General features: G+C 37.1%; 2 protein-coding genes across 4 annotated transcripts; one reads left to right on the forward strand and one right to left on the reverse strand.

Annotated features, from left to right (window-relative positions):
• Nucleotides 1-3,958: 3,958 nt before the first annotated feature.
• LOC147493866 (uncharacterized) lies at nucleotides 3,959-5,490 on the reverse strand. 2 transcript variants are annotated; one of them, XM_086565580.1, is made up of 3 exons: nucleotides 5,359-5,490; nucleotides 4,441-4,587; nucleotides 3,959-4,182 (listed from the first exon to the last, which is right to left on the reverse strand). In XM_086565580.1, the coding sequence occupies exons 1-3, from the start codon at nucleotides 5,482-5,484 to the stop codon at nucleotides 4,174-4,176; spliced, it is 282 nt and encodes a 93-aa protein (XP_086421706.1). In that variant the 5' UTR covers nucleotides 5,485-5,490; the 3' UTR covers nucleotides 3,959-4,173. The 2 variants fall into 2 exon arrangements, with proteins under 2 accessions (XP_086421706.1, XP_086421705.1); XM_086565579.1 differs by having other exon boundaries at nucleotides 3,959-4,203.
• A 213-nt stretch (nucleotides 5,491-5,703) lies between these two features.
• On the forward strand, nucleotides 5,704-23,563 carry LOC147493867 (trihelix transcription factor GT-1-like). Of its 2 annotated transcripts, XM_086565577.1 has the most exons (5): nucleotides 5,704-6,235; nucleotides 6,748-6,786; nucleotides 14,763-14,894; nucleotides 22,748-22,972; nucleotides 23,054-23,563. In XM_086565577.1, the coding sequence occupies exons 1-5, from the start codon at nucleotides 5,704-5,706 to the stop codon at nucleotides 23,266-23,268; spliced, it is 1,143 nt and encodes a 380-aa protein (XP_086421703.1). In that variant the 3' UTR covers nucleotides 23,269-23,563. The 2 variants fall into 2 exon arrangements, with proteins under 2 accessions (XP_086421703.1, XP_086421704.1); XM_086565578.1 differs by lacking the exon at nucleotides 6,748-6,786.
• Nucleotides 23,564-24,266: the final 703 nt, after the last annotated feature.

Here is a 24,266-nt window from a genome sequence, read left to right on the forward strand (position 1 = left end):
CCAACTATCATCTTCTTGAGGTAATAAGAATCACTACTTCTAGACCACTTTTGTTTTTTAGAGTTCCCTCAAAGTTTTATTGACTTGGATGTAGTTTTGTTGTAGAAGATGGGATTAAATTCAATATGCAGGTACTATACCTTAGCTTTTACAAAATCGATTTTTCTAATATAATATTGGTTAGAGGCATTGGGGCTCAGGAGAATTGTATGAAAGTACAGGATTCAGGCCTCAGGTAAATTGTGTGAAAGTTTAGGATTAATAACTACCATGTTTTGTTTTCACTTTGCTACTCTTTGGCCTTAACTCTTATGCATGGCAGGTGTAGTTTATTGTTTATTGTGCTTATGTAGTAGTGCCATCTCTTGCTAAAAAAAACGCCATGTATTTCCATTTGTGGTTTCTTGGTGACAAATTAAAATAAGTGTTGTCATGTTTAGTGCAATAGTTCAATTGAATGATAAATGTTTTTCCATGAGATTTCTTTGTTGTCAGTTAGCCTAGTTAGAAAGCACCAATGCAAATGAAATCTTGCTTTGTGATAATATTGTGGCAACGTACTAGAAGTTTTTTTCCCCTTGTCTCGGTCTTAACTCATAACGAAGCAAGTATATAAGTTGACGTCTATTTTTCACATGCTAATTCTACTTCTCTTTTACATCAGACAATCAGTTGAAGGCAGTATACGTAGAAATAAGTCAATGTGTGGCATGGCCGAGTGGTAAGGTTGGGGACTGCAACTCTTTTTTCCCCAGTTCAAATCCGGGTGTTGGGAAGGTTTGGCACCTCGATGTCGGCTCTTCGCCACCTGGGGCTCTAGGATGATTTTGGCTGCCTCTGTCTTTTATTGATTATGCGCTTGTATTTTCTTTTCCATTCTTCTTATTGATTATGATAAAAGGAATTTTGTGGAAAAAAAGTGGTAAAGGCTAAAGCCCTGATGTACAATGAAGAAGCACAAGGTGAGTGAGATTTTAAGTCAGCTAGCAGTGAGTACACTTACTGATTTTGGTAAGAGCTTTATATCTCATTTTGTTTTAATGAATGGGTATGTACTAGTTTGTATATGGTAAAACTATGGAATGTTGGGTATCTTTTAATTGTTGGTGATGTGAATATATTGGGATGTTGTATGTGGTAGTTTCGAAGGTTTACGGATTGAAAGCAAGCAAGCAGAGCGAGGAAGTAGGGAAGGACATGCTCTGTGGTTTCCTCTCCCTAAGGTGCGCTGCCTAACCGACCAACCCACAAGCAAATTTTTCGCACTTATTTTAAGCATCATTCCTTAAGTAGCTAAGAGTGTGTGGAGCATCCTAGTTAGGGTTGAAAGGATTGGCTTATTATGTGAAGTGGGGGAAAGGTAAATATTGAACAAATGAAGTGATCATGTGACGTTTGTTTGGTAGTTAATCAGTACATAGTTAAATTCTGTTTTAAGTTCTTCAATGCTATTTCTAAATGCTCTGATTGACACAGTTAAATTCAGCAACTGATAATTCTTTATACTGTTTTTGAAGATTTGCATTGCTATTTGCTAGAGCGTAAGGTATCATGCATACTCCAAATCCTTCTTATTGCCTTAACTTGATTTTTTTTTTGGTAAGTGCCTTAACTTTATATTCCAAAGATTTTCTCTCCTGTTAATGAGTATCTTATAAGGTCATTTAGTACTCATGCCATGATCCTTGTACTTTTTTAGTTGTCTTTTCATGTACAAGAAGATATATCATATTGGCTACAACTATCTTTTTACATTCCGTGTAGTAAATATTTTTCATTCTTATGTACTAATTCTTTACGTAACTTATATTGTGTATCTGTGTATCTCTATAGATTTACGTTATATTATTTTGAATATAACCACATAACTACAAGTGATTACTCCTTTTTAAATCAAATGTATGTCGTGTGTATTTTTCCGTGGATCTATCTTTTTTAAATCAAATGTATGTTGTGTTTTTTTTTTGTGTGGATCTAAGCTCAAAATGGGAAGAGTGCTCGCTCAATTAGAGTGAGGTTGATGGTTCGAATCCATCTGGATCCAAATAAAAATAAAAATTAATCGTGTTTCTGAGATAAAAAAGCGAAGTTCTACAAATGCATGATTAGGAAATGCTTTAAAATGGATAGCACACAACTTAAAATGCTATAGAATTGATAGCGCTAAAGAGAAAATGCTATTAATAAATACATAGCGATAGAAACAAACGCAATAAAATAGCAAACACTCCTACCATCATTACCCTACCAGATGATGGGTCAACGGTTTTTTTTTTACACTCTTACCGTCATTAATAGCATTTTGGAAAACGCTATGGAGCAGCATCTATAATGTTTTCGCATGCTATCTTAAGACTTTTTTGCAATAGTAATCAAATTTAAACTATAAGGCCCGACCCAAACAAATTTTATAGCCCGATACAAATTAATAATAGAATGAGTTTTTTCTTTTATAAACGGTTGGTTACTTAATCAATTAAATCATTAACTATTTAATGTACAACATTTAAATGAGATGAAGAACATCTACTAGCATAACTGTATATGTGTACTTATAGAGAATACCAATATGATGGGAAAAAACCCCCTAGAATAATAGCAACATAAAAGCATTTAACAAATTGTATACTATAAGAGTAGCAAAGTTAAGTGATTGTATTTGAAATGACACGGGTATGCATGCTCAAATACCCATATGATATGATAACTTAAATTGTCTTCTTTGAGTATCCTTGAACGATTTGTATGACCCAAAGTTTGTATACATCTATAAATAAATATATATTCCTCAGACCCAACTGAAAACCAAATGGCATTAGGAAGATGAAATATTTTCATTACCGACTTACGAGTTGTTCAGTAAATCAATTTGATTATTATTATTATTATTATTATTATTATTATTATTATTATAATTCATTAATAAATTTAGCATAAATAAGGATTTTGGATTTTGGATTTTTTTTTTTCAAGTAGCTATGTATATGATCATTGTATTTTTTATTTTATTTTTTTTACTTATAGATTTCTCCCCTATGATGTGGGTGCAATTTCCATTTCATTTTAGTTAGTATTTAATTTGAGACTTAGATTTGATTAGAATTTGACTGTTTAAATTTGTTGCATAACTTGTAGTTGTAGACATATATTTGGTTCAGTATACTTTCGAAATAATAAACTCCGGGTTTGAATTTTCTTTTTTTACTTCTTCTCTAACAATTTCTTCTACTGACGTGGAGTTTTGTTACACCCTAGCATTTGGCTAAGTTCAAGACGAAGAGAATATGGGTAGATCAGTGAGAACACTTTATTGGTTTATATTGAGCTTAATTATTTAGTAGTTATTGCTATATTGTTTATCATTAGCAACTGTTGTAGTGTGGACTCAAGAACTTCTTCTTTTAAAGCATAAATGTCTTGCATAATTCTTTATTGTTTATCATTTTTCTTATTGTTTGAAATCTAGAATGAAATCTGGCAAATAATTGGCGCTGAAAATTTTGATCAATTAATTTACTATATGAGTTTTAATATAGTTTGGAAGTAAAATTTTTGATACATAATAATAAAATGAAAAAAAAAAAATTATATAAAAACGGTCTCAATTCGTTGAACAAGTCCAAAAATCTAGTTATATATACAAAAAGAAGTGTGAATGATGTAGCACACACTAGCTTCTTTTGTTGTTGTAACCTTAGGGCCTGCTTGATAAAAATTTCCACTTGTTGGGCAAATATATAGTAGGAAAATAATTACCCACTTAAAAATTTGCTAGGAATATATCTAGTGGGAAAATTTTCTTTTGCCACTGTTTGTTTGCTCTATTTATATCAACTAGCAAATGCTGGAAAATGACATTTGTCAGTTTTGTCGGTGCTTGATAACACAAAATTTTCCATCGGCAAATAGTTTTTAAAATATTTTATTTTAATTTGTATTTAAAAAAATAATTTACATATAACAACTAATGCATATTTCTTTAAATCACATAAACAACAATGGCTCATTGTGTCATTCAACTTTGCTCATTGTGTAGGTGGTGGTATAGACAATATATATACCACCTACACCACCAGCACACACCTACACAATCAGCACACACCACCACACGTACAAACACACCACACGTACACCACCAGCACACACCTACACCACCAGCACACTACACCACACCTACACCACCTGCATGACACATACCACCACCTACATTTACCACACACCACATCACCAACAAGTGGTAAATAAAATGGAATTGGATCTCGATGAATTCGAACCATCAACCTCTCAATTATTTGAGCGCTCTGCCATTTTGAGCTTATGGATCCATTGTATCTCATATTTAACAAATTACTAGAGGAAACAATGAATACCTGAGTTCTTGTTTGACAACAATACAACAACAAAATTCGAAAGAAATGCACGCAGACCTGCACCACTCACCAGCACAACACTTGTTAGCAACACTTCAGCAGCAGCACAACAACAGCACTTCAGCAGCAGCACAGCATCAACACTTGTCAGCAGCAACAGCAGCACCCACACACCACCACACACACTCCACTCCACCAGTCCACCACACCACCACACCTGCACACACACACACACACACACCAGTTATACAGTTCACTGCTTTTGTTCCATTGGAATTCGTTCGGCTTTGAAGAAGAATGTACGGCTAAAAATAAAATATAAAAGGATCGACCCATACTATCAGATGAATTGAACCAGTGTATTCCAAAACTAAAGTAAGCAACTGAACGCTTAAGGTAGTTGAAGGAGAGGCAAAACTGAAGAAAGTTTCATCCTAGAAAGCCAAACTGAAGTCAACAATGAGAACATCCTCACAGTTAAAATATAGATTCCCTTCTAGTCTTTAGGCCAATCATAAACTCCATAAGAATCCCGCGGCGAAAACTATCCTTGCAATTTGTGTCAAATCTTATAGGTTCCATGTACTTGATAATTTCTTTGAAACCAATACCTTCTGTACTGGGAGGAAAACATAAATAACTAACCAAAGAACTTTCTGTATATAAACATGTCAATAAAGCCCATTAATATATAAGCACATTTTTTTGTCTTAATTGATTGGGGATTCCATGATAGTCATGCATAAAAGCACCCTCAACCCCTTTCACAAAATACGCCCACTCTGCTACTCTAAAACATACGACATGAGCTAAAATTGCTGACTACCCATTGTAGATAAAACAAACATTAACACAATAATCACAAAATCTAAGTTAAACAACACAAAATTTCTAACTTTAGTCCTAACAATGCTTCATAAAGAAATCCATCAAAATGGGTTAAACAAAAACCAAAAATAATAAAAGGGCTTACGCAAAAACAACTCACCAAGTAAATCTGACCACCTTGACTAGCAAATCTGAGTAACTCTTTAGCTGAAACTAGCCCATCTTTCAATTCAACCAAAGCTTTTAGCATTTCTTCAGATATTTCCTCTTTACTCTCTTCAAACATTGGTAATATTTTTTTCTCTTTGGCAAATGGGCTTTTAAACGAGAAAATATTGAAAGTCCGAATTGTCCTAATCAGTCAACGCGATTCGTAGTTGACTTCCTTTGTGACTCTTTATCCTCCATTGCCTAAATTGTTTTTTTTTAACAAAATCATCATCAAAACTAATAATAATAAAACATTGGCATTGTTTGTCCAATTTCTCCCACTCGTAATCCAACCATGTACTTGTCTTCTGAAAAACCAACACCCATTGATTTCTACAAAGAAGAAGGTAGTACAAGAGACATGATGCTTGAAGTGTTAAGCAACTCTACATTACAACACATTCAACAACAACAACAACAAATGCTTCTTGAACGTGACAGTACTACTAGTGGAGATGGAGAAGATCATGAAATAAAAGCACCTAAAAAACGAGCTGAGACTTGGATACAAGATGAAACTAGGTGTTTACTTAGTCTTAGAAGAGAAATGGATCGTTTGTTTAATACTTCCAAGTCGAATAAGCATTTATGGGAACAAATTTCTTCGAAAATGAGAGATAAAGGGTTTGATAGGTCACCTACTATGTGTACCGACAAGTGGAGGAATTTGTTGAAGGAATTTAAAAAGGCTAAACATCAAGAAAGAGGAAGCGGGTCCGGGAAAATTGCGTATTATAAAGAACTTGAGGAATTGCTTAGGGAGAGGCTTAAAAATGGCCCCTGTAAAACTTCAAAACTTGATTCTTTTGCTCATTTCTCTGAAAGAGGTATTCTTACTTAATTTTAAACATTCATTTATTTTAGGAAACATAGAAAACTCATTATTCATCATGTACTTTTGGGGTGTTTGTTTTCCTGGAAAACTTGGTATGCTTTCCACCTCGAGTCTAGTGTGTCCACCCGGGTGGTGACAAAACTAGTTGTCTAAAATTTCTCTGGATTTTGATACTGTCTTTTGAAAAAGCAGAAATATGGTGAGCCCACTGCAAAATCTGTTCGACAATTTTGATAAATCGTTATTATACTAGTTAACGTAGTAGTTCTTGTACTGTTTATTTGATTGTATTGGGATACTGTTGGATATCTGATTGCAAAAGTTCTGAGTTTTAGGTTTATTTTTTTCGTTTTTGTTTTCTTGATAAATCCACTTTTAGCTATTCTAGATTTAAATTCCAAATTAACATCGAGTTATTGTCAGGAAAATAGTAGCAGAACAACTAAAGAATATTTTGATTATTTTCTATAAATACCTAACACCTGCTTGACTGTTGTTGTTTAGTCCCTGATGATGCCAATATGCCGTTTGGACCCGTTGAAGGTATTGATTTATTAATGTCTTTATGATAACGTGTGATATGCATCTTGGTATAGTTCGCATGCTCTGTTTATATCTTCATTGTGGCTTATTCAATTGATACCTAGGCTGATAATGTAGAGCATTTCAAATGTACGCCCCTGAACACCGATATAATGTAATTGGCTTACCTTGGTGTTAGAACCTGCAAACACAACTCTTTAAGTTTGAAAAACCATGTTGAGCCCCAAAAGATAAACCTAGAGTCAGATATGGCTTAACTTTTGACTCTACCTAAATATCAAGTTTAAAAGAAAACAGTATGCTGGTTGGTAGAAAGTGTTTGATTCAATTTGTAGAGTTAAAGAATGACATATATCCAGCAGAAGAATTGCAATACTCATCTGTTGAGGTGGAGGTGGAGTATTTGCTATGCTCAAAACTTTGCCTTCCACCTTTGGCTTTTTTGCCAATTTTCATTGTCATTTTACATATAGATGCTATTCAACTTTTTGTCCAATTGGCTCTCCCAGTTATTGTTTACTGCAGGAAATGGTGTTATTGCATACCTTTACAAAGTTATCTATAAGTCATTCAGTAACCAAACAAACAAAAAAAATAAGCGATGCATGAGTGGTTGAAATTATCAACCTTGTTAAGGCAAAAGAAAAAAGAAAAAAAAGGAAAACAAAAGAATAAAAGCAAAAAAAAAAAAGAAAAAAGAAAAACAAGAATCAAAGAAGCTAACATAAAAACAAGATAATTTTCCAGCATGGACCAAGGGATTTTTTGTTAGTGTGGATCTTTGAATTAAGACTGTCTAGAGTTCAGGGACGTGAGGAGTTAGATAGAGGAAACAAGAGATTTCTGTGCTGTCCTCAAATGAAATGGCATAATGAGCTAGCCCTTCAAGAGAATTTTCCAAACGCTAATGGTGGAGGGAAGAGAGTTGGAGACAGAAATCAAGGGTGCGATTTGTGAATATACGACAAGATTTTTTCGCAAGAGGGAGAATGCAAGGAATCATGTGAACACGTTAGTAGTCTGAGCATTGGGGGAGAGGAAAACTAGAGGGTTTAGCAAGGAGCACATAGTGGAGTACTGTGAGTTGCTCTGCTCAGAGGACCAAATTTTAAGGCCTAAGGTTGACGGTATGAGTTTAATTCCATTTCAGATGAACAAGCTGCTGGGTTCGATTGCATATTGAAGAAAAATAAGTTATGCTGGTTTTTAAAAAAATTGGCAAATCTTCCAGCAGACTTTGTGGCTGTGATTAATGAATTTGAGAATTCGTCAACTCTTGATCGTTGAAACAATTTCACATCCATCACCCTTATCTCTAATAATGAGGTCAACTCTTGATAAAGGCCATATTAACAGACCGATCAGCTTAGTCGGTGGTCGGCTTCGTGCAGTTGTTTAACCTAGAATTTAGCAAAATAAATTAAGAAAAATAAAATAAAAAATAAAAGGCTTCATGGCTTTGTGCAGTTCTTCTTTCTATCCTCTTTTCATCCAAGTGACTTTGTGGGTAAAACACAGACAGCCCTTGAAATCTTGAATAGCTAACGAATTTACAGACGCTCGTCTTGGATCTTTAGATAATGGTGTGCTTTGAAAGTGTTGATATGGCACAGGCATATTTTCGATCCTTGTGGAGGGGTCAGATTGCGGGTACCTTCAGAAATCAGCGAGGATTGAGGTAAGGTGGCACCATATTCCCCTTTATGTTTAACAGAGTAATGGACATATGGAAGGTTTCAGGACTGCTCAGGGGGTGTCCTCAAATTACAATTTTATAGTTTGCAGAACAATACGCTATTTTGAGTTGATTCCACAGTCTCTCAAATATTAGTCATCATTTCATTCTTCTCATTTTTTAGGTAATATAGCGCTTAAACGCAGAACTAGTCTTTTTAAAGTGGGAAGCATAGAAAGTCTTGATACTATTGCTTGCACTGTGGGGTGTGGAACTGGAAAACTTCTGTGCTGCTTTTTGGGGTCTGCGTTTAAGGTCATCAAACAAATATTGAAAGTTATGGGACTGGTACTTGAAATAGTTCAAGGAAGACATTTAGGGTGGAGGAGCAGGCTTTATGCTCGTTCTTATTCGAAGCGAATTGGCTAGCCTACCTTATCTACTTATATATCATTTGCTACCTATTCCGAGTAGTGTTGCATAGAGGATAGAACATAAAGTAAGAGATTTCTCGTGGGGCTAGATTGAGGAAAGGAAGGATCAGATGGTCTCGGGAAAGGGTGTGCTCATATAAAGATGAAGTAGGCTAGGACTTTGATGACCAATGTTACCTGAAATGCAAATCGCTTCAGACATGGTACCGATACGGGTACAAGGTACGCTTAGTTGGGATGGTGCAGCGGTACATGGGTTGGTCTTAATCATTGCTATTTCGAGTCGTAATTCGCTTTGGGACTATTATGCAAGATGCTGTATATATATATAAAACAAATTTTGATGAAAGTTCATGATGCACTTGTGCGCATTTAGATATGAACGTGACGCCAAAAAATCACTTAACTTCGTTGCTTGTGAGCAGTGACAGTTGTTGTGCGTGACAACTGGACTTGAAACCCACAAATTTGAGAAGGGAGATGACAAGTTATCGCTTGTAATCACCCTGCAGATAATCAATAACAAGAACACACAAAGAGAAAACCTTTCTCACACAAACACAAAGTTTATTAATCATCAACCAAGTATGGCCAAAGGCCTACAACTCAAAATATAGACTAAAGGAACTATGAATTTAGAAACTAAAACAACTAATTTTCGGAATTAAAATAAACCTAAAAAATAACCTATGCTAAAAACATCAAAATAGCAATAAAACAATATTCTAAAATCCCTAATAATGCAAAACCAACATGGGCTAAAACCAAGGGTTTAGAACCCTAGGATGCCTCAGTTCATGCATTGTGAGTCTAATTGAAATTAAAAAACATTAACTGAACTCTTTTCAAGCTCATAAATTACTAGTTATTGTTTTAGACTAAAATCAAAGCAAATAGCTAATATTGCTTCTTCCCTTTGCCTTGTCCTTTGAACTGTTTTCCGTGCATAGCTAGAGCTGCTAGTGTAATGGAGACTAGGACAGCAAAATCGTGGCTTGCTAGAGGTAGAAGTACTCTTGGTACTCTAACCACTCTTTTGAAACCTTGAGGATGGCACGTCTCCTAGTGTCAACGCTTGGAACATAACCACATTCATTCTCTAGGGATCTCTATCTCAAATCCTCCAACCTCACAAGGGAATCAGGTGTTCACTGTAACAATATCCCATTTCTTTTGGGGTTTATCCTTAAAACTCCTAGTGAAACATATTGGGTGGCAAACATTTGAGTAAATGAAAGCCATATTATCTGCCCTTCCAAAATTCAGCATGTTTATGTTTACATTGTGAATGAATGAATCTGTGCTCCAATTCTTTTCAGCCGATGAGCTAGTATTGGTTAAGAAAGTACTTTAAAAAAAGATTAAAAAATTGATGATGTTAATATGCCGACCACGACTATTTAAAGCTGTGATGTTAATCAATGGCTCGTGTTTCACATTCATCCATTTGTCTAAAGCAATAGAGACCCCTTGTTAAAACCAAGTGTTTTTAACTGGAATCAATTTTTTTTTCAAAACTTCTTTTTCACTCATCTAAGAAAGTAGTTATTGCTTTTTCATAAAAAGGAGTCTGTAACCCTTAGGTTCATGTTTATGGCTGAAACCATCTCATGAAATAGAGTATTTCTCAATACATTAATTGTCATTACATTAGCACATAATCCATTTGATCTCAGTCCATTTTGAATCCATCCATTCGTCTAAATATTGGTTGTTGTCTACGCTGAGATATGAACCGTTAATTGGTCTTTGTGACTATTCATCTTCTTGATGTCTTTTGATCTTTCGAATACCAAAACTCCTGCATTACAAATTGTCTTATTTTTGAACTATTAAGTATTAAGTGCTCCCAAACTAATACCTTAATGGGAATGTTTAGAGACGTACATGGTTCTAGAATTTGATTAATCATGCATGGATCTCTTTAACTAATCTTTGGTGAGAATTATGGATTCTATTTAAAGGGCTTATGTGATGGGTTCATGGGTTGGTTCCGGTTACACCGGTTTTGGTTTCAGTTCTTTCGGTTTTGATGTTATATTTATAGGATCCGCAACCATAACCATTAATTAAGTCGGCTCTGGTTCTTATCAGGTTATATATTATTGTTTTTAAAATTAATTTTTAATTTGGTTCTCAGTAATTATAGTGCACCGATAATACTTTCCACCGAGGTTTTAGTCCTCATAAGAAGTAATGGTCCTAAGTTGACTAATCTTTGAAATTTATTTTAAAACTTTAAATACATCTCATAAGTTTTACATGTGTATTAATTAACATTTTAAATTGAAAATGTGTACAATTATACGTACTACTATACATACACGTGTTATAATATAAATGTATATATTGCATTAAATTCTAACATGTACATTATTGATTTATAAGTGCCTATACCACAATTGTTAACATTTACATGTGTTTATTATCCTATATATATACATGTGTAATATTGTGCGCATGAACTATATAAATATTAACATGTACTAGTCTATTATTTATTGCATAGTATACGTATACACTTTAACATCATTATTAACATTTGTAATACACATGTATAGTATAATATTACAAAAATATATATTTAATAATATGCATTCAACAGTATGCTATGTATATTTCGTAGGTTTTTTGCACCTTAAGGCAAATACTATATCACAATGTTTGACTTTGCATTTTGCATTTCTTAGGTGTAATATAAAATTAACTTTATATATCATAATCATTATAATCGGTTCCAATTTTGATTCGGGTACCCATGAAATTTTGACTATTCGGTTCTAATGGTTTCAGTTATGAAAAATCCGTTTTTAATGAGTTGACGACCCTTCTACTTAAACCAACCAAACCGGTAAAGAACCGAATAGTCAAAAGCCAATGGGTACCCAAACTGAAACCGGAACTGATTATTAAAATTATGATGCATAAAGTTTAGTATTATATTAAACTTAAGAAAGGCGCAAACTCAAACATTATAATATACTATTTGCTTTTTAGGTGTAAAAGTCTACTAAACATATATAATGAATGTGTACTGTTAAATGTATATTTTATAATATTATATTAAACTTAAGAAAGGCGCAAACTCAAACATTATAATATACTATTTGCTTTTTAGGTGTAAAAGTCTACTAAACATATATGGTGAATGTGTACTGTTAAATGTATATTTTATAATATTTCACTAAACATGTGTATTATAAATGTTAATAATGATGTTAACGTGTACACGTATATTATGTATTATCTAATATACTTGCACACATTAATATTTTTATATGGTGCACGTGCTTGATATATTGCACATGTATATAGGATAAGGAACACATGCAAATGTTAACAATTGTGGTACTTACACTTATAAACCGATAGTGTATATAGTGTGATATAGGTTTATAAGACGTATGTATGCATAATATAATGTGCACACATTCAATTTAAAATGTGAGTTAATACACGTGTACGATTTATGAGATGTATTTGACATTTTTAGATAAATTTCAAAGATTATTGAACTTAGGACCATTGCTTCTTATGAGAGGACAAAAATATCAGCGGCAAGTATTATTGGCGCACTATAAACCAATTTTTATATTGATCACAAAATTGGAAGGTAATTTTAACAACAATAATATATAACTCGAGAATGATGAAGATTCCTTGGTAAGCGTAAAAGGTTTCAATAACAATGAAGATTCCTTTTTTTTTAGTACACTTTTGTTTTAAACCTAAGTTACATTGACACGAATATGTGTGTCCGTATCCGACACGGATACAAAGTGTCTGACAATGCAAAATATCAAAAATTGAGGTATATCACATACAGTATGTGTCCATGTGTGTCCGACATGGACACATAGATACGTATCAACACGGATTATTTTTGAAATATGGCGTGTCCATGTAACTTAGTTTTAAACCCTATCTATGATCAATACCAAGCTTCGTCCAATTTCTTCTTTCCTTTCGGGTAAAGTACTAAAGAAGTGATAGTGAATGCTAGTGCATTAACTTGAAAAACCCTTTCTACAATGTTTACATCCTTTTTTTGGTTGGAAAAATGTGTGGGCAAGCCCCGTTTTTAAAGAAATCAAGAACTCAATGGTGTGTAGTGGGTTCGAACCCCGGACCTTTGGTATCATCACCCAAAGGTTTTGCCAACTAAGCTAGAAGGTACTTACTCTACAATGTTTACATCTACACCTCTTTGTTACTTTGCTTTCGCTTTTTCCTTAAGACGAAGCCATAAGGATGATTCCTTATGTGCTTCACCTCTAGTATTAGGATTAAAATTTTCTTCTCCATCTATTAAGCCATTCACCAAATTTTGAATTTCAGTTTATACAGATTGTATCTCAGTGAAGTATTAACCTTGTTCCTCTTTGATATCTTTATTCCATCTTTTTTTTTTTTTTGCTCGGTAAAGATGAAATCTCATTAAATATGAAAACAAAGTAGGCTTCTAAATACAAAAGCCTATCCCATCTCACCACAAAATTCTCAAAAGGGATACGCCTAAACTCTTTAAAAATCTTAGACCACTGAAATAATAGAGCCTTAATAGATATGATAAGCTCCTGCTTAGATGCGGAAACGCCTTTAAAGTGTCGATGATTTCGCTCAATCCAAATACCCCACAGAATAGCAAATGGTAATAAACTCCAAAGACGATTGCCTAATGAGGTAAAAGGACCATGACCCCAACCCTTCAACAAATCCACCACTCGCCCAGGACTCACCCCAACCCAATAAAAACAAATCTTTATTCCATCTTTGTGACTATGATTTCTATCTGTAATTGTGTAATTCTACTTGTTGTGGAGTGGGGAAGAGGAATAAATGAGAAAACTGTGAATTAAGGAAGCAATTGAACAAACATGAAGAACAACACCAGTATAGAGAAGAATTTGTATACAAAAAAGGATTATTAAAACGAATTGAACACATTTAAACTAAATGTAAGAAATCTGAGAAAGGACAAAATAAACCAAAACAAAAGACAAATAAAAAACGGAATAGAACAGAAAATGCAGGACTTACCGTCGAGATGGTGTTTTAACGAAATCGCTGAGCAGTGAAAAGTGTTGGTACTAAATGATGAACAGTTTTAGTGTTTTTCATATTTTGGGAGCAAAAACATAAGTAAAGTACGGCAGTTTTTCTTTTCTCGTCCATGTGTGTGGGAGTGAAATGGTGCGAATATTGGGAAGAGGCGGAATTAGTGTGGAAGAGAGAGATGCACCATTTCAGACCTTAACTACTTTACTATGACGGAACTGCTTTTAAAATGGCCAACGTTGAAAAACATTTACCAACTCGCGATGCTGACATAATAAATAAGTGGAAGGAAAAAACGTAATTAATACCAACGCTGAAAAAAGGGTATTAAAGAGGGTGTTGGCTTTATGTATAGAATATAGCTAAGCTAGATTGCTTAGAATATACTATTTTAACTTATGTCTTATCAATAAATATGTATACTTTATCAGTCTATCTAAATCATTTTTGTACCGCTGCCACACCCCAGTGTTTTAGTTTTCAATATTTTTACATTGCAATTCCTGTGTCGTGCCTGACATTAGTCTCATGTAGTCATGTCCGTGTTTGTGCTTTCTAGCAAAGTAACCATATATGGCTGGAAATGGCATTAGGGTCATATCAGGTCATATCGATATTTAAGTCTATACATCTCAAATTGAACTAGACCAAGATCCTACCCATTTTTTTTATATTCAGAATTTGGCTTTGTTCAGTGTAAATTAGTTTAACTAGATCTCATTTTATATCAAAGAATTACCTACTACTTTTTCTGCTTTGTCATGCTCTTTACAAGTAACTAAAAAGACCTGCCTTGCTTGGTATTACAGCTAGTGGGAGGTCAACACTTAATCTTGAAAGTCGTTTGGACCATGAAGGCCACCCTCTTGCCATTGCAGCAACCGATGGTGTAGCAGCCAGTGGAGTTCCTCCATGGAACTGGAGAGATACAAATGGAAATGGTGAGTTTAGTAAGTTGGATTGCCAAATTGTGGACCAATATTTAGTATTGGAGCATGTCAGAATCAGCTTAGCTGGAAAGTTTGTGGGAGTTGTGACCTTTAATAATCTACACATGCACACACATAGACACAAAGTTTTTGCTTTATTGATTTATTCTGAGGTGGACCAAGTTCTATTATGAAAAAGAGGTTCATTTCTTAATAGCTGCTGCTACAGAGAGGGTGTTCGTATTGCGCTACATTTTCCACCTGCTAAGAAAATAAATAAAGGGCTACCGTTTCATGTCAATTGATTATCATCCTCAACCAATAAGTGTTGTCACATGTCAATTGGTTATCATTATTTCAATACTGCATTTAGATCATTCGGTTATAGTAAGGGCGGCAGTGTTAGCATCCCAATTTATGGGATTGGCACCCCTTCGGTGAAAGGGTAGAAGAATAATGGTTAATCCACTCGTCCCTTCACTCAAGCACCCCAATTGTAAAAAGAAAATAAAAAATCACAACTATATTGCTTCCCTCCATTCTTTCGAAACGTTCTCTCTGAGCCCTAACTCTTTCCAAACAACGCTCTCAAAGGTCCACTATTTCAATTCTTCATCTTCAATACCTCAATTCTACAAACAATTAACTCCATATATGGTACGGTCGGATGATATCATCACGACCTCTCTCTTCGTACTTCTGTGGATGCTTAACGCCACTTCGCCAACAGGCGCTACCTTCACTTTCGTGTCTCTCAGTGTGGTCAGCACTGACTTTTACATTGGGGTTCAGCGTTTGGGTCGTTGGAGGACAGCAATTATCTACCTTCTGCGGTGGACCAGTTCGAGGGAGAGAATTTCCGTGGGTTGAGCGCCAGTACTTCTCTGCTTTAGCCTTTTTTATTTGATTTTTTGGTTTCTTTTAGTTGAAAATGATTTAATTGAAACGAGGGGTGCTTTGTGTTGAGAATAATGAAAGGGTGTACAACAGCTCAATTGATTAATGTGGGTGCTTTTGCCATGGTATTCTTGAAAGAGGTGCCAATCCAACATGGTTGCAGTTGTATCTTAGGTACTACTAATCCCATCCCTCACCACAGCTTGTTTTTTTCGTCTCTACGCTAATAGCTTTTGCAGCTTACAAGTAAAATGCTGCAAAGCTACTTGTGACTGAAGACCTCCTAAAACAAAGCCATGGCAACGGAAGAGATGGGGGGCACAGAAAGAGGCAGTTTCTGGTTGTTGAAAGTAAATTTTATGAATTTGTATGGTGGAATACCTTCTCAGGAGGGGAAGGTGGGGATTATTGAAAGAGGTGGAGGTGCAGTCTTTCAAAGTTCCATTACCCTAGGAGGGGTAAGTGGTTGGGAAAACTCTTGTGCCAAATCTCTTTAGGTTAGGCAAGTGTGGGGACTGCAATTAGACATGTCAATGAGTATTGCAAACTGATTGGCACAGTAAGGCAAAATGGTAGGGCGAAGTTTATCCAGCTGCTTGTTTTACTAGACGCGGATCAAGAACGACCAAAACTTTGTGCTTTCCGGCTGGTACTAACATAGAGGGATGGACAACTATCGGATCTAAGCTCTTAAATTTGTTCGAGCCTGAACCTTCGGCTCAATGAGTGATAACTCAGAATTGTAGTCACGGAGCGACTCAACCCAATCGTCAAGCTGGTACTGGGGATAATCATGAGAATGATCAGGGAAACTTAACACTACGCTCTTGGGTAGCTGGGAAGCCTAGAATTTTGGTAAGATCCAACAATACTGTCCTCAACTCTCCGTGGTGGTCTGTGTCTGTTGTGTGCTCCTCAAATGGTGGATTACCAGATTGGAGGTGGGTGGAATGGAATTTGATCTCGGTTTTGGTGGGTGCTGATTTGAGATTGTGTGTGTGTGTGTGTGTGGGGGGCACTCGCATTCTTTCAGTCGGAAAAGGAGGTGGAGAGGATTACAAAAAGCTGCGGAGAAGGAGAAGTTACTTTCAGGCGGTGGAGTCCCGAGGTGGGAGGAATTGCCCAAGATACCTTGAAGTCTAAAGAGGTTCGTTTGACCTTTACTGGTGTCCCATTGCATCTCAGAACTAAAGAGATTGCCCTCACCCTAACCCAGGTGTGTGGTCGTTGCCTGGAAATCGATGAAAACTCTTTTAATTGCTGTGGAAAGAAGGTTAGGGTGAAAGCCAAGGTGGATGAGTTGGGTGCTGACCCCTGATTGATTAGTTTGGAAGAGAGAGGGTACGTCTTTCGTGTTTGGGTGGAGGTGGAACTCGACGGTGTAGAAGCCGAGGATAATTTAAGCTGGCCGGCAATGTTGAACAATGAAAATGAACTGGTTCCTAGCAATGTGAGATGATGCGCTGGACGAACAACAAATTGAGAGTTGTTGGTCTAATAGTCCGCACGGCAGTGTTTCAGTTGACACATCAGACCTCAGTAGACCGCCTGGCTTTGGAAACTTTGAGGTGGGAGCTACTCACAATTTGAATTTTGAACTTCCTCTGGCTGTAAAGCGTACTCTCTATGATACAGCTGCCACATCAGACCTTATTAGACCTCCTGGTTTTGGAAGTATTTAGGTGGGAGCGATAGTTGACACAAATTCAAATTTTGAACCTCATCTAGCTGTTGAGGCAGTCTTTGAGACAGCAGTGATGGATGTACCTTCTTCATCTCGTACTGGTCAGGGAGATAGCGATGTTAAGAATCTTTTCCCTGAACATGTGAATGCAGCAGATTCCACTGGACCTTTGCTGAGTGGTGTACATGAACCACATAGTGGTTTGGTTATGGAGCCCTCTTCGCCTAGATTTACTAGTGTTGGGCCTAATGTGGTTGAAAATTCTGGGCCTGCAACAGCCCACATAAGAAGGAAAAGGGTCCATGGAGACTTGGGAAATAGAAAAGATTGGGCTGGGCCGTGGGGGGTTGCACCCTGGTCAAATAAGTTTTGTTGGAGAATGGGCATCTTTAGACCTTATAAAAGTAGAGGGAGGAGCAAATCTAAGTTGGATCAGGAAAAGGGAAAGAGAGTTACATCAGATCCAGGCCCTCGTACTGAAACAACAGAAAATGTATCTCTCTTTCACTAATGGAGTTGAGAGGACCTCCCCTCATCAATCTGCAAGAGGTGAGTTTGATGAGACAAATTCTGCACTGTGGGAACAAGAGACTGAAGCGTGCTTCAAATTGAACTGGAGGAGAGGGTTTCAGATCCTTTGAAGGAGAACAATGATATGACGACTGTGGGGAAAGTTGCAGATGTTATGAGCAGCTTGTGCAAATGCCAGAACAACAACGATGTTTGGGATTGGATTAAGTTCATGGTGGTGCCTCTTGCAGGAAATCTGGGTTGGTCCTCGCAAATGGGGAGAATTGGTTTAGAGAAGCTTTTGGGGAGCTCCACAGTAAAAATAATGCATTTAAGGAACAAGGGGTCACTGAAAACTGTTCTCATGGTGATGAGGTAAGGGCAGCTGCTGAGGAAGCGATAGCTAGTAGGGATTTTTGAAGGTGATAATGTCGATTTAGATAGTGTCCGGAATGTAAGGGAACTTGGGAATGAAGAGACATGCAAGTTTATCCAGTTATTAATAAGTAAGCATAGTCCTGTTCTGGTTTTGTTACAAGCTAAGTTACATTGTCCGTGTGTCCATATCAGACACGGACACGGATACGGAGTGTCTGACATGGCGAAATATCAAAAACTGAGTTAGAGGAGTGTCTGACATGGTAATCGTACTCACTTTCTAGATGAGTTAGAGGACATACGGGCCTGGTCAGATTTACCATGGTGTTTAGGGGGTGACGTCAATCTTATCAGGTTTGGACACAAACGTAGCGATGGGAGTAGAATAACAAGATATATGCGATTGTTTGATGACTTCTTGACAAGGAATTGTTTGGTTGACTACCCGTTAAATGGAGTCTTGTATACGTGGTCTGACTGCAGAAGCTTGATTAGGATTGACAGGTTCCTGGCTTCGCAAGATTGGGATGGTATGTTTCCTCAGGCCAAGGAGGTAGCGCATCCAAAATATATGTCCAATCATCGTGTCATTATTTTTTATTGCTCCCAATCTACTAGAGGCCCCTTGCCATTCTGTTTTGACTCTATGTGGTTCGAAGACACCAATCTAGTACAGCTGATAGAGGAATGGTGGGCCTCTTTTCCTTTGAGGGATCACCAAGTTATGTCTGGTGGTGTAAGACCAAGGAATTGAAAAACAAACTGAAGGCGTGGAACAAAGAGGTTTTTGGCAGGGTGGACTTACTTATAAAGTCCAAAGTAGAGGACATTGATGTTCTAGGTCAGAAAGATGAAACTTCCTCTTTATCTTAAGATGAAAAAGCGTAAAGGCCCTATCTTAGAAGTGAACTGCAGATTCTTATGAGGAAAGAGGAAATATCTTGGAAGCAAAAGTCTAGGGTGCGGTACGTCAAAGAGGGGGAAGAGAATACTAGCTTTTTCCACAAGATGGCGAATTCGAGGAAGAGAATAAACAGTATAAATGCACTTCTGAATGGAGGGGGAGAGGTTATGGATGTCAATGTGATTCAAGAGCATATAGTAGAATATTATGAGTCCTTATATTCGGAGGACTCTTTAGGCTGAGTCCAATGGCTCTCTATCCCTTTAAAAGTAGTGTTAAAGTCAATAAAGTAGAGCTAAAATAGAGCTAAAGTAGAGCTAAAGTCAATAAAGTAGAGCTAAAGTCAACATATTTCACTCTCTATCTCTATTTTACTCTCTATTATAGAGAGTAAAATAGAGATAGAGAGTGAAATATGTTGACTTTAGCTCTACTTTATTGACTTTAGCTCTACTTTAGCTCTATTTTAGCTCTACTTTATTGACTTTAGCTCTACTTTATTGACTTTAACACTACTTTTAAAGGGATAGAGAGCCATTGGACTCAGCCTTAGTAAGACTGGAGCTGGACGGTTTGGAGTTTGCATCGATCTCTGATGAGCAGGTTGTAAACCTTGAAGCTGATATTTCTGAAAGTGAAGTGTTGGAGGCTTTGAATGCATTGGGAGGTGATAGAGCTCCTGGCCCTGACGGTTTCCTCATGATGGTGTTTAGGAAATGTTGGCATAGTTTCCGGGAAGATCTAATGGCTGTAGTTCATGAGTTTCAGGAGCAAGCAACCTTGGATCGACGTAATAATTCAACGTTTATCACTCTCATTCCAAAAACACAGGGTGCTCTTTCTCTCAAGGACTACAGACCTATCAGCCTAGTGGGAGGAATCTACAAGCTAATCTCTAAAGTTTTGTCCTCTAGACTTAGAGTGGTCCTTCCGTCAATCTTGTCGTGCCATCAAAGTGCGTTTGTAGGTGGTGGACAAATCCTGGATGGCCCTTTAATTGCCAATGAATGTACTAAGGCCAAAGAGAATGGAGTTCTGTGCAAGGTAGACATCACTAAGGCCTACAATCATGTAAACTGGGGGTTCTTGGATTATATGCTGCGAAGGATGGGTTTCGGAGATAAGTTCTGGAAATGGATCAGCTTGTGCATTTCATCCTCCTCTTTTTTGGTACTTGTGGAAGGCTTGCCTACTGGTTACTTCAGAAGTCAACACGGTTTGAGGCAAGGGGATCCCATATTCCCATTTTTATTTAACATTGTAATAGAAGCACTAAGTAGGTTAGTGTCAAAGGCAGTAAACCTGGGGTATATAAGTGGTTTTAAACCAGCTCCCAATGGTCCAGAAGTTGCTATATTGCAGTTCGTGGATGACACTTTTTTTAATGGATGCGTCATGTTCTCAAATATTGGTTATCAAGTCCTTGCTTCTGATTTTTTGAGGCGGTATCTGGCTTGTACCAACATGTCAAAAACAAATTTATTTGAACTGGAAAGGTGAATATAAAGGACTTGGCGTATTATGGGGTGTGGTACAACTCTGCCCTGTCAGTACTTGGGTCTCCCATTAGGTGCTTCTTATAAAAATAAAGCTATGTGGAATCCCGTCATTGAAACGATACAGCGAAGACTAGGGGGTTGGCAACAAAAGTTGCTCTCAAAAGGTGCGAGGTTGTTTCTCATACAGAGTGTCCTTGCAAATCTGCCAATCTATTACATGTCATTATTAGTTATTCCAGTGAGTGTGGCGGCACGGATCGAACAAAGGGCAAGAGATTTCTTGTGGGGTTCTCAGCTGAGAAGAGGAAGTATCATCTAGTTAACTGAGTGACGATTTGCTCGCCCAAAGAAGATGGAGGTGTCGGCTTTCGGGACTTGCTGACAATGAATGAAGCCCTACTAGGTAAATGGTTGTGGCAATATGGAACTGATGATGAAACACTCTGGAAAAAGGTAATTGATGCCAAGTATGGACCTAATGCTCATGGTGGGTGGCCAAATACGGTATCTCAACTGCACGGTTGCAGTGTTTGGAATGGAATTACAGCAATTCTTCCTAAATTTCAAAGCTGCATCACTTACGCATTGGGGGATGGTGCGAGTATTCAATTTTGGTCGAACCTTTGGATTGGTGAAAATCCTTTGAAAGAGCAGTTTCTGGTGGTATTCCAAGCTGCACTGCAAAGAAATGATAAGGTGGGTGACTACGGTAGCAATGAAGTCTCTGGGATAACTTGGAACCTTCGACTTAGGCGTGGAAGCAATGATTGGGAGTTGCAACAATATGCAAACTTGGCAGCGATGTTAGAGAATGTTATTATTACTAAAGAAAGTGACTCATGGAGATGGCGCTGGACAAAGAACGGACTATTCTCTGTTATTTTATGAATTTCCCTTTGAGTCAAAGAGAGGGGATAACACTACAGCTCAAACCTTTCCTGTGAAACTAGTATGGGGGGTTCCTATTCCTCTTAAGGTGGATTTCTTCTTCTGGTCGGCTTTCATGACCGCATTCTCACAGCCGACTCTCTCAACCATAGGGGCTATCAAGTATCACATACACGTTCTATGTGTGGAACGTTTCATGAATCGATTACTCATCTATTCCTTTGGTGCTCTTTTGCTTTGGAATTATGGATTGTTCTTATGCTCCCGGTGGTGGCTGCTTTCCCACCTAATGCTACCATTTGGGTGATCTGGTGGTGGGAAGAGGAGAGGTAGGGGATTTGTTGCTGCGCTTTGGAGATTGACTCCTTATGCTACCATTTGGGTGATCTGGAAGACACCTAAACAACAAAATTTTCAGGAACAAGGAGGCTAGAGTGGACCGTGTTTGCTTGGAGGTAAAGTCCTTTCTATGGTATTGGATGTCACTATATTGTGAGAGGAGGAACTACCGCTTCAGGGACTTGGTACTCAATTGCAATGACCTTGTTGCTTGGCCATGATCTGCTACAGTGCTCTAGGTGTATGACTTATGCTATTCTTCTAGTCTTTCTCATGTATTGTTGTGTCCTGTCTTGTATCTCCCTGTGCGTGAGGATCTCCCTCACAACTTTTTTTGTTTCTACTGTACTTGGTAGTTCTGTACCACTTACCAATCAATAAAATTCAATTATCAAAAAAAAAAAGTTGGGGTGCCAATACCGCCGTCCTATAATAAGGCCTGACTTGGGCTATATCAAGAAATCTTGTCAATTTTGAGTTATAAATTTGCATCTCGAGAATCTCATAGACCAACATTAATATATCTCATGCAAATGCAATTTTTCTTCTCAAAATGTGTAGTCAATTCCTTATAATATATTATTTTGTTTTAACAATGATGTTAATAATGAAGATGTCGTGCCCAAGTAGAGGAAATCATATAGGTTCTGAGTCTCGGGTATTGGAGGTTATTCTTGGACAGATATTGGGATATAGATTCCATATTTCTGACTGTCTGTTTTAGCAAGCATTCTTTTATATTCTTTTCGGGCTTGTACTGGGGCAGGTGGTGATGGCAACTCATATGTTGGTAGAGTTATTACAGTCAAGTGGGAAGATTTCACCAGAAAGATCGGTATCGATGGTACTGCAGATGCAATCAAGGAGGCGATCAAGTCTGCTTTCAGATTAAGAACCAGACGGGCTTTTTGGTTAGAAGATGAAGTTGGGATCGTGAGGTGCCTTGACCGGGACATGCCGCTGGGGGCTTACACTCTTCACCTTGACGAGGGTAACTGTAACCTAATATTATCTATGTCTATTTCATTCACAACTTTACATAGGGCACTAATAGTTAACCCCCAACCTTCAGGAATTACAATAAAAATTTGTCTCTACGATGATGCCGACCGCATAGTAGTTCGTACTGAAGAAAACACACTTTACACTGAAGATGACTTCCGTGATTTCCTTACTCGCCGTGGTTGGACTGGCCTTAGAGAGTTGAGTGGATTCCGAAGTGTCGATACTTTGGATGAGCTTCGTTCTGGAGCAATGTACCAGTGTGTGAGAATGCTGGGTGACTAGAGATAGCAGCTGGTCCGATCGGTAAAAGAGTAAGACCATTATAAATCTGTATATTGGAAATTCGGTACGTGTACAAGGGCGGCTCATTGTATGTGAATCCAGTAGTTTGAATTCTTGCAGATCTAAGTGCCAAATTCTGTGGAAAAACCTGGTTGTCCTTTTTTTTGTTTTTTTTTTGTGCACTTTAACGTACTCCTCATGATTTATCATGTGTTGTAGTGTTGAACCAATACTGCTGCCATTTATATGCCTAACTGTTATGATGAATATATGAACTTCAATTTCATGCCTTGAACATGTTTGGGAGATTTATATACTGAGGGCATCTTCAGTGCAACACTTTTATGACCAATGATTTACTTCTCAGATCATAAAGATCAAAAGAAGGGTTCTTTTGCATTTTTTTTCTTTTGGAATTGTAAGTGGGTCAGGTCTCGATTACTTTTGTTTGTGGATTGTTTTATTGTTTTGATTTGTATGTCTGCAGATTTTTATTTATTTATTTGATAAAGATAACTTTTTTTATGTCTGCAGATGTTTTTCTTATATTTGTAGATTTAGAGTGTCAGACTGTTACGTGCTATTTGTAAACATATAGCAGTTTAACATATTGCCGCTGCATTTCACAAGTCCTTAGTTATTAATCTGCAGCAAATAGCACTGTAAAAAAAATTTCTTGACTGTCTTTGGAAAGCTAAGACGAGCACTGAGGAGGGCTGCAATATGTGGAGCACCGAAATTGGACTTGTGTTCATTTCTGGTTTGATCCTTGGATCTGCTTTAATGGTAGACCAACTGTCCTGGCTGACCTAGTTTGTTCCTCTGGCGATGCTGAAGAGTAAGAAAAAGCTGTCAAATCAGAAAAAAAATGAAACATTCTGGTGGTGGTTTCTCATAGACGAATAGGGAGCAGTCATCTCATTCTCCAGATCCTGCTTCAAGAAAAATGGAATGTTTTCTAATGTTCTTCCTACAGCTGCTGACAAACTTCAACTCAT

Source organism: Coptis chinensis, chromosome 6 (genome assembly GCF_015680905.1).
Source record: "Coptis chinensis isolate HL-2020 chromosome 6, ASM1568090v1, whole genome shotgun sequence".
NCBI classification, from domain to species: domain Eukaryota; kingdom Viridiplantae; phylum Streptophyta; class Magnoliopsida; order Ranunculales; family Ranunculaceae; genus Coptis; species Coptis chinensis.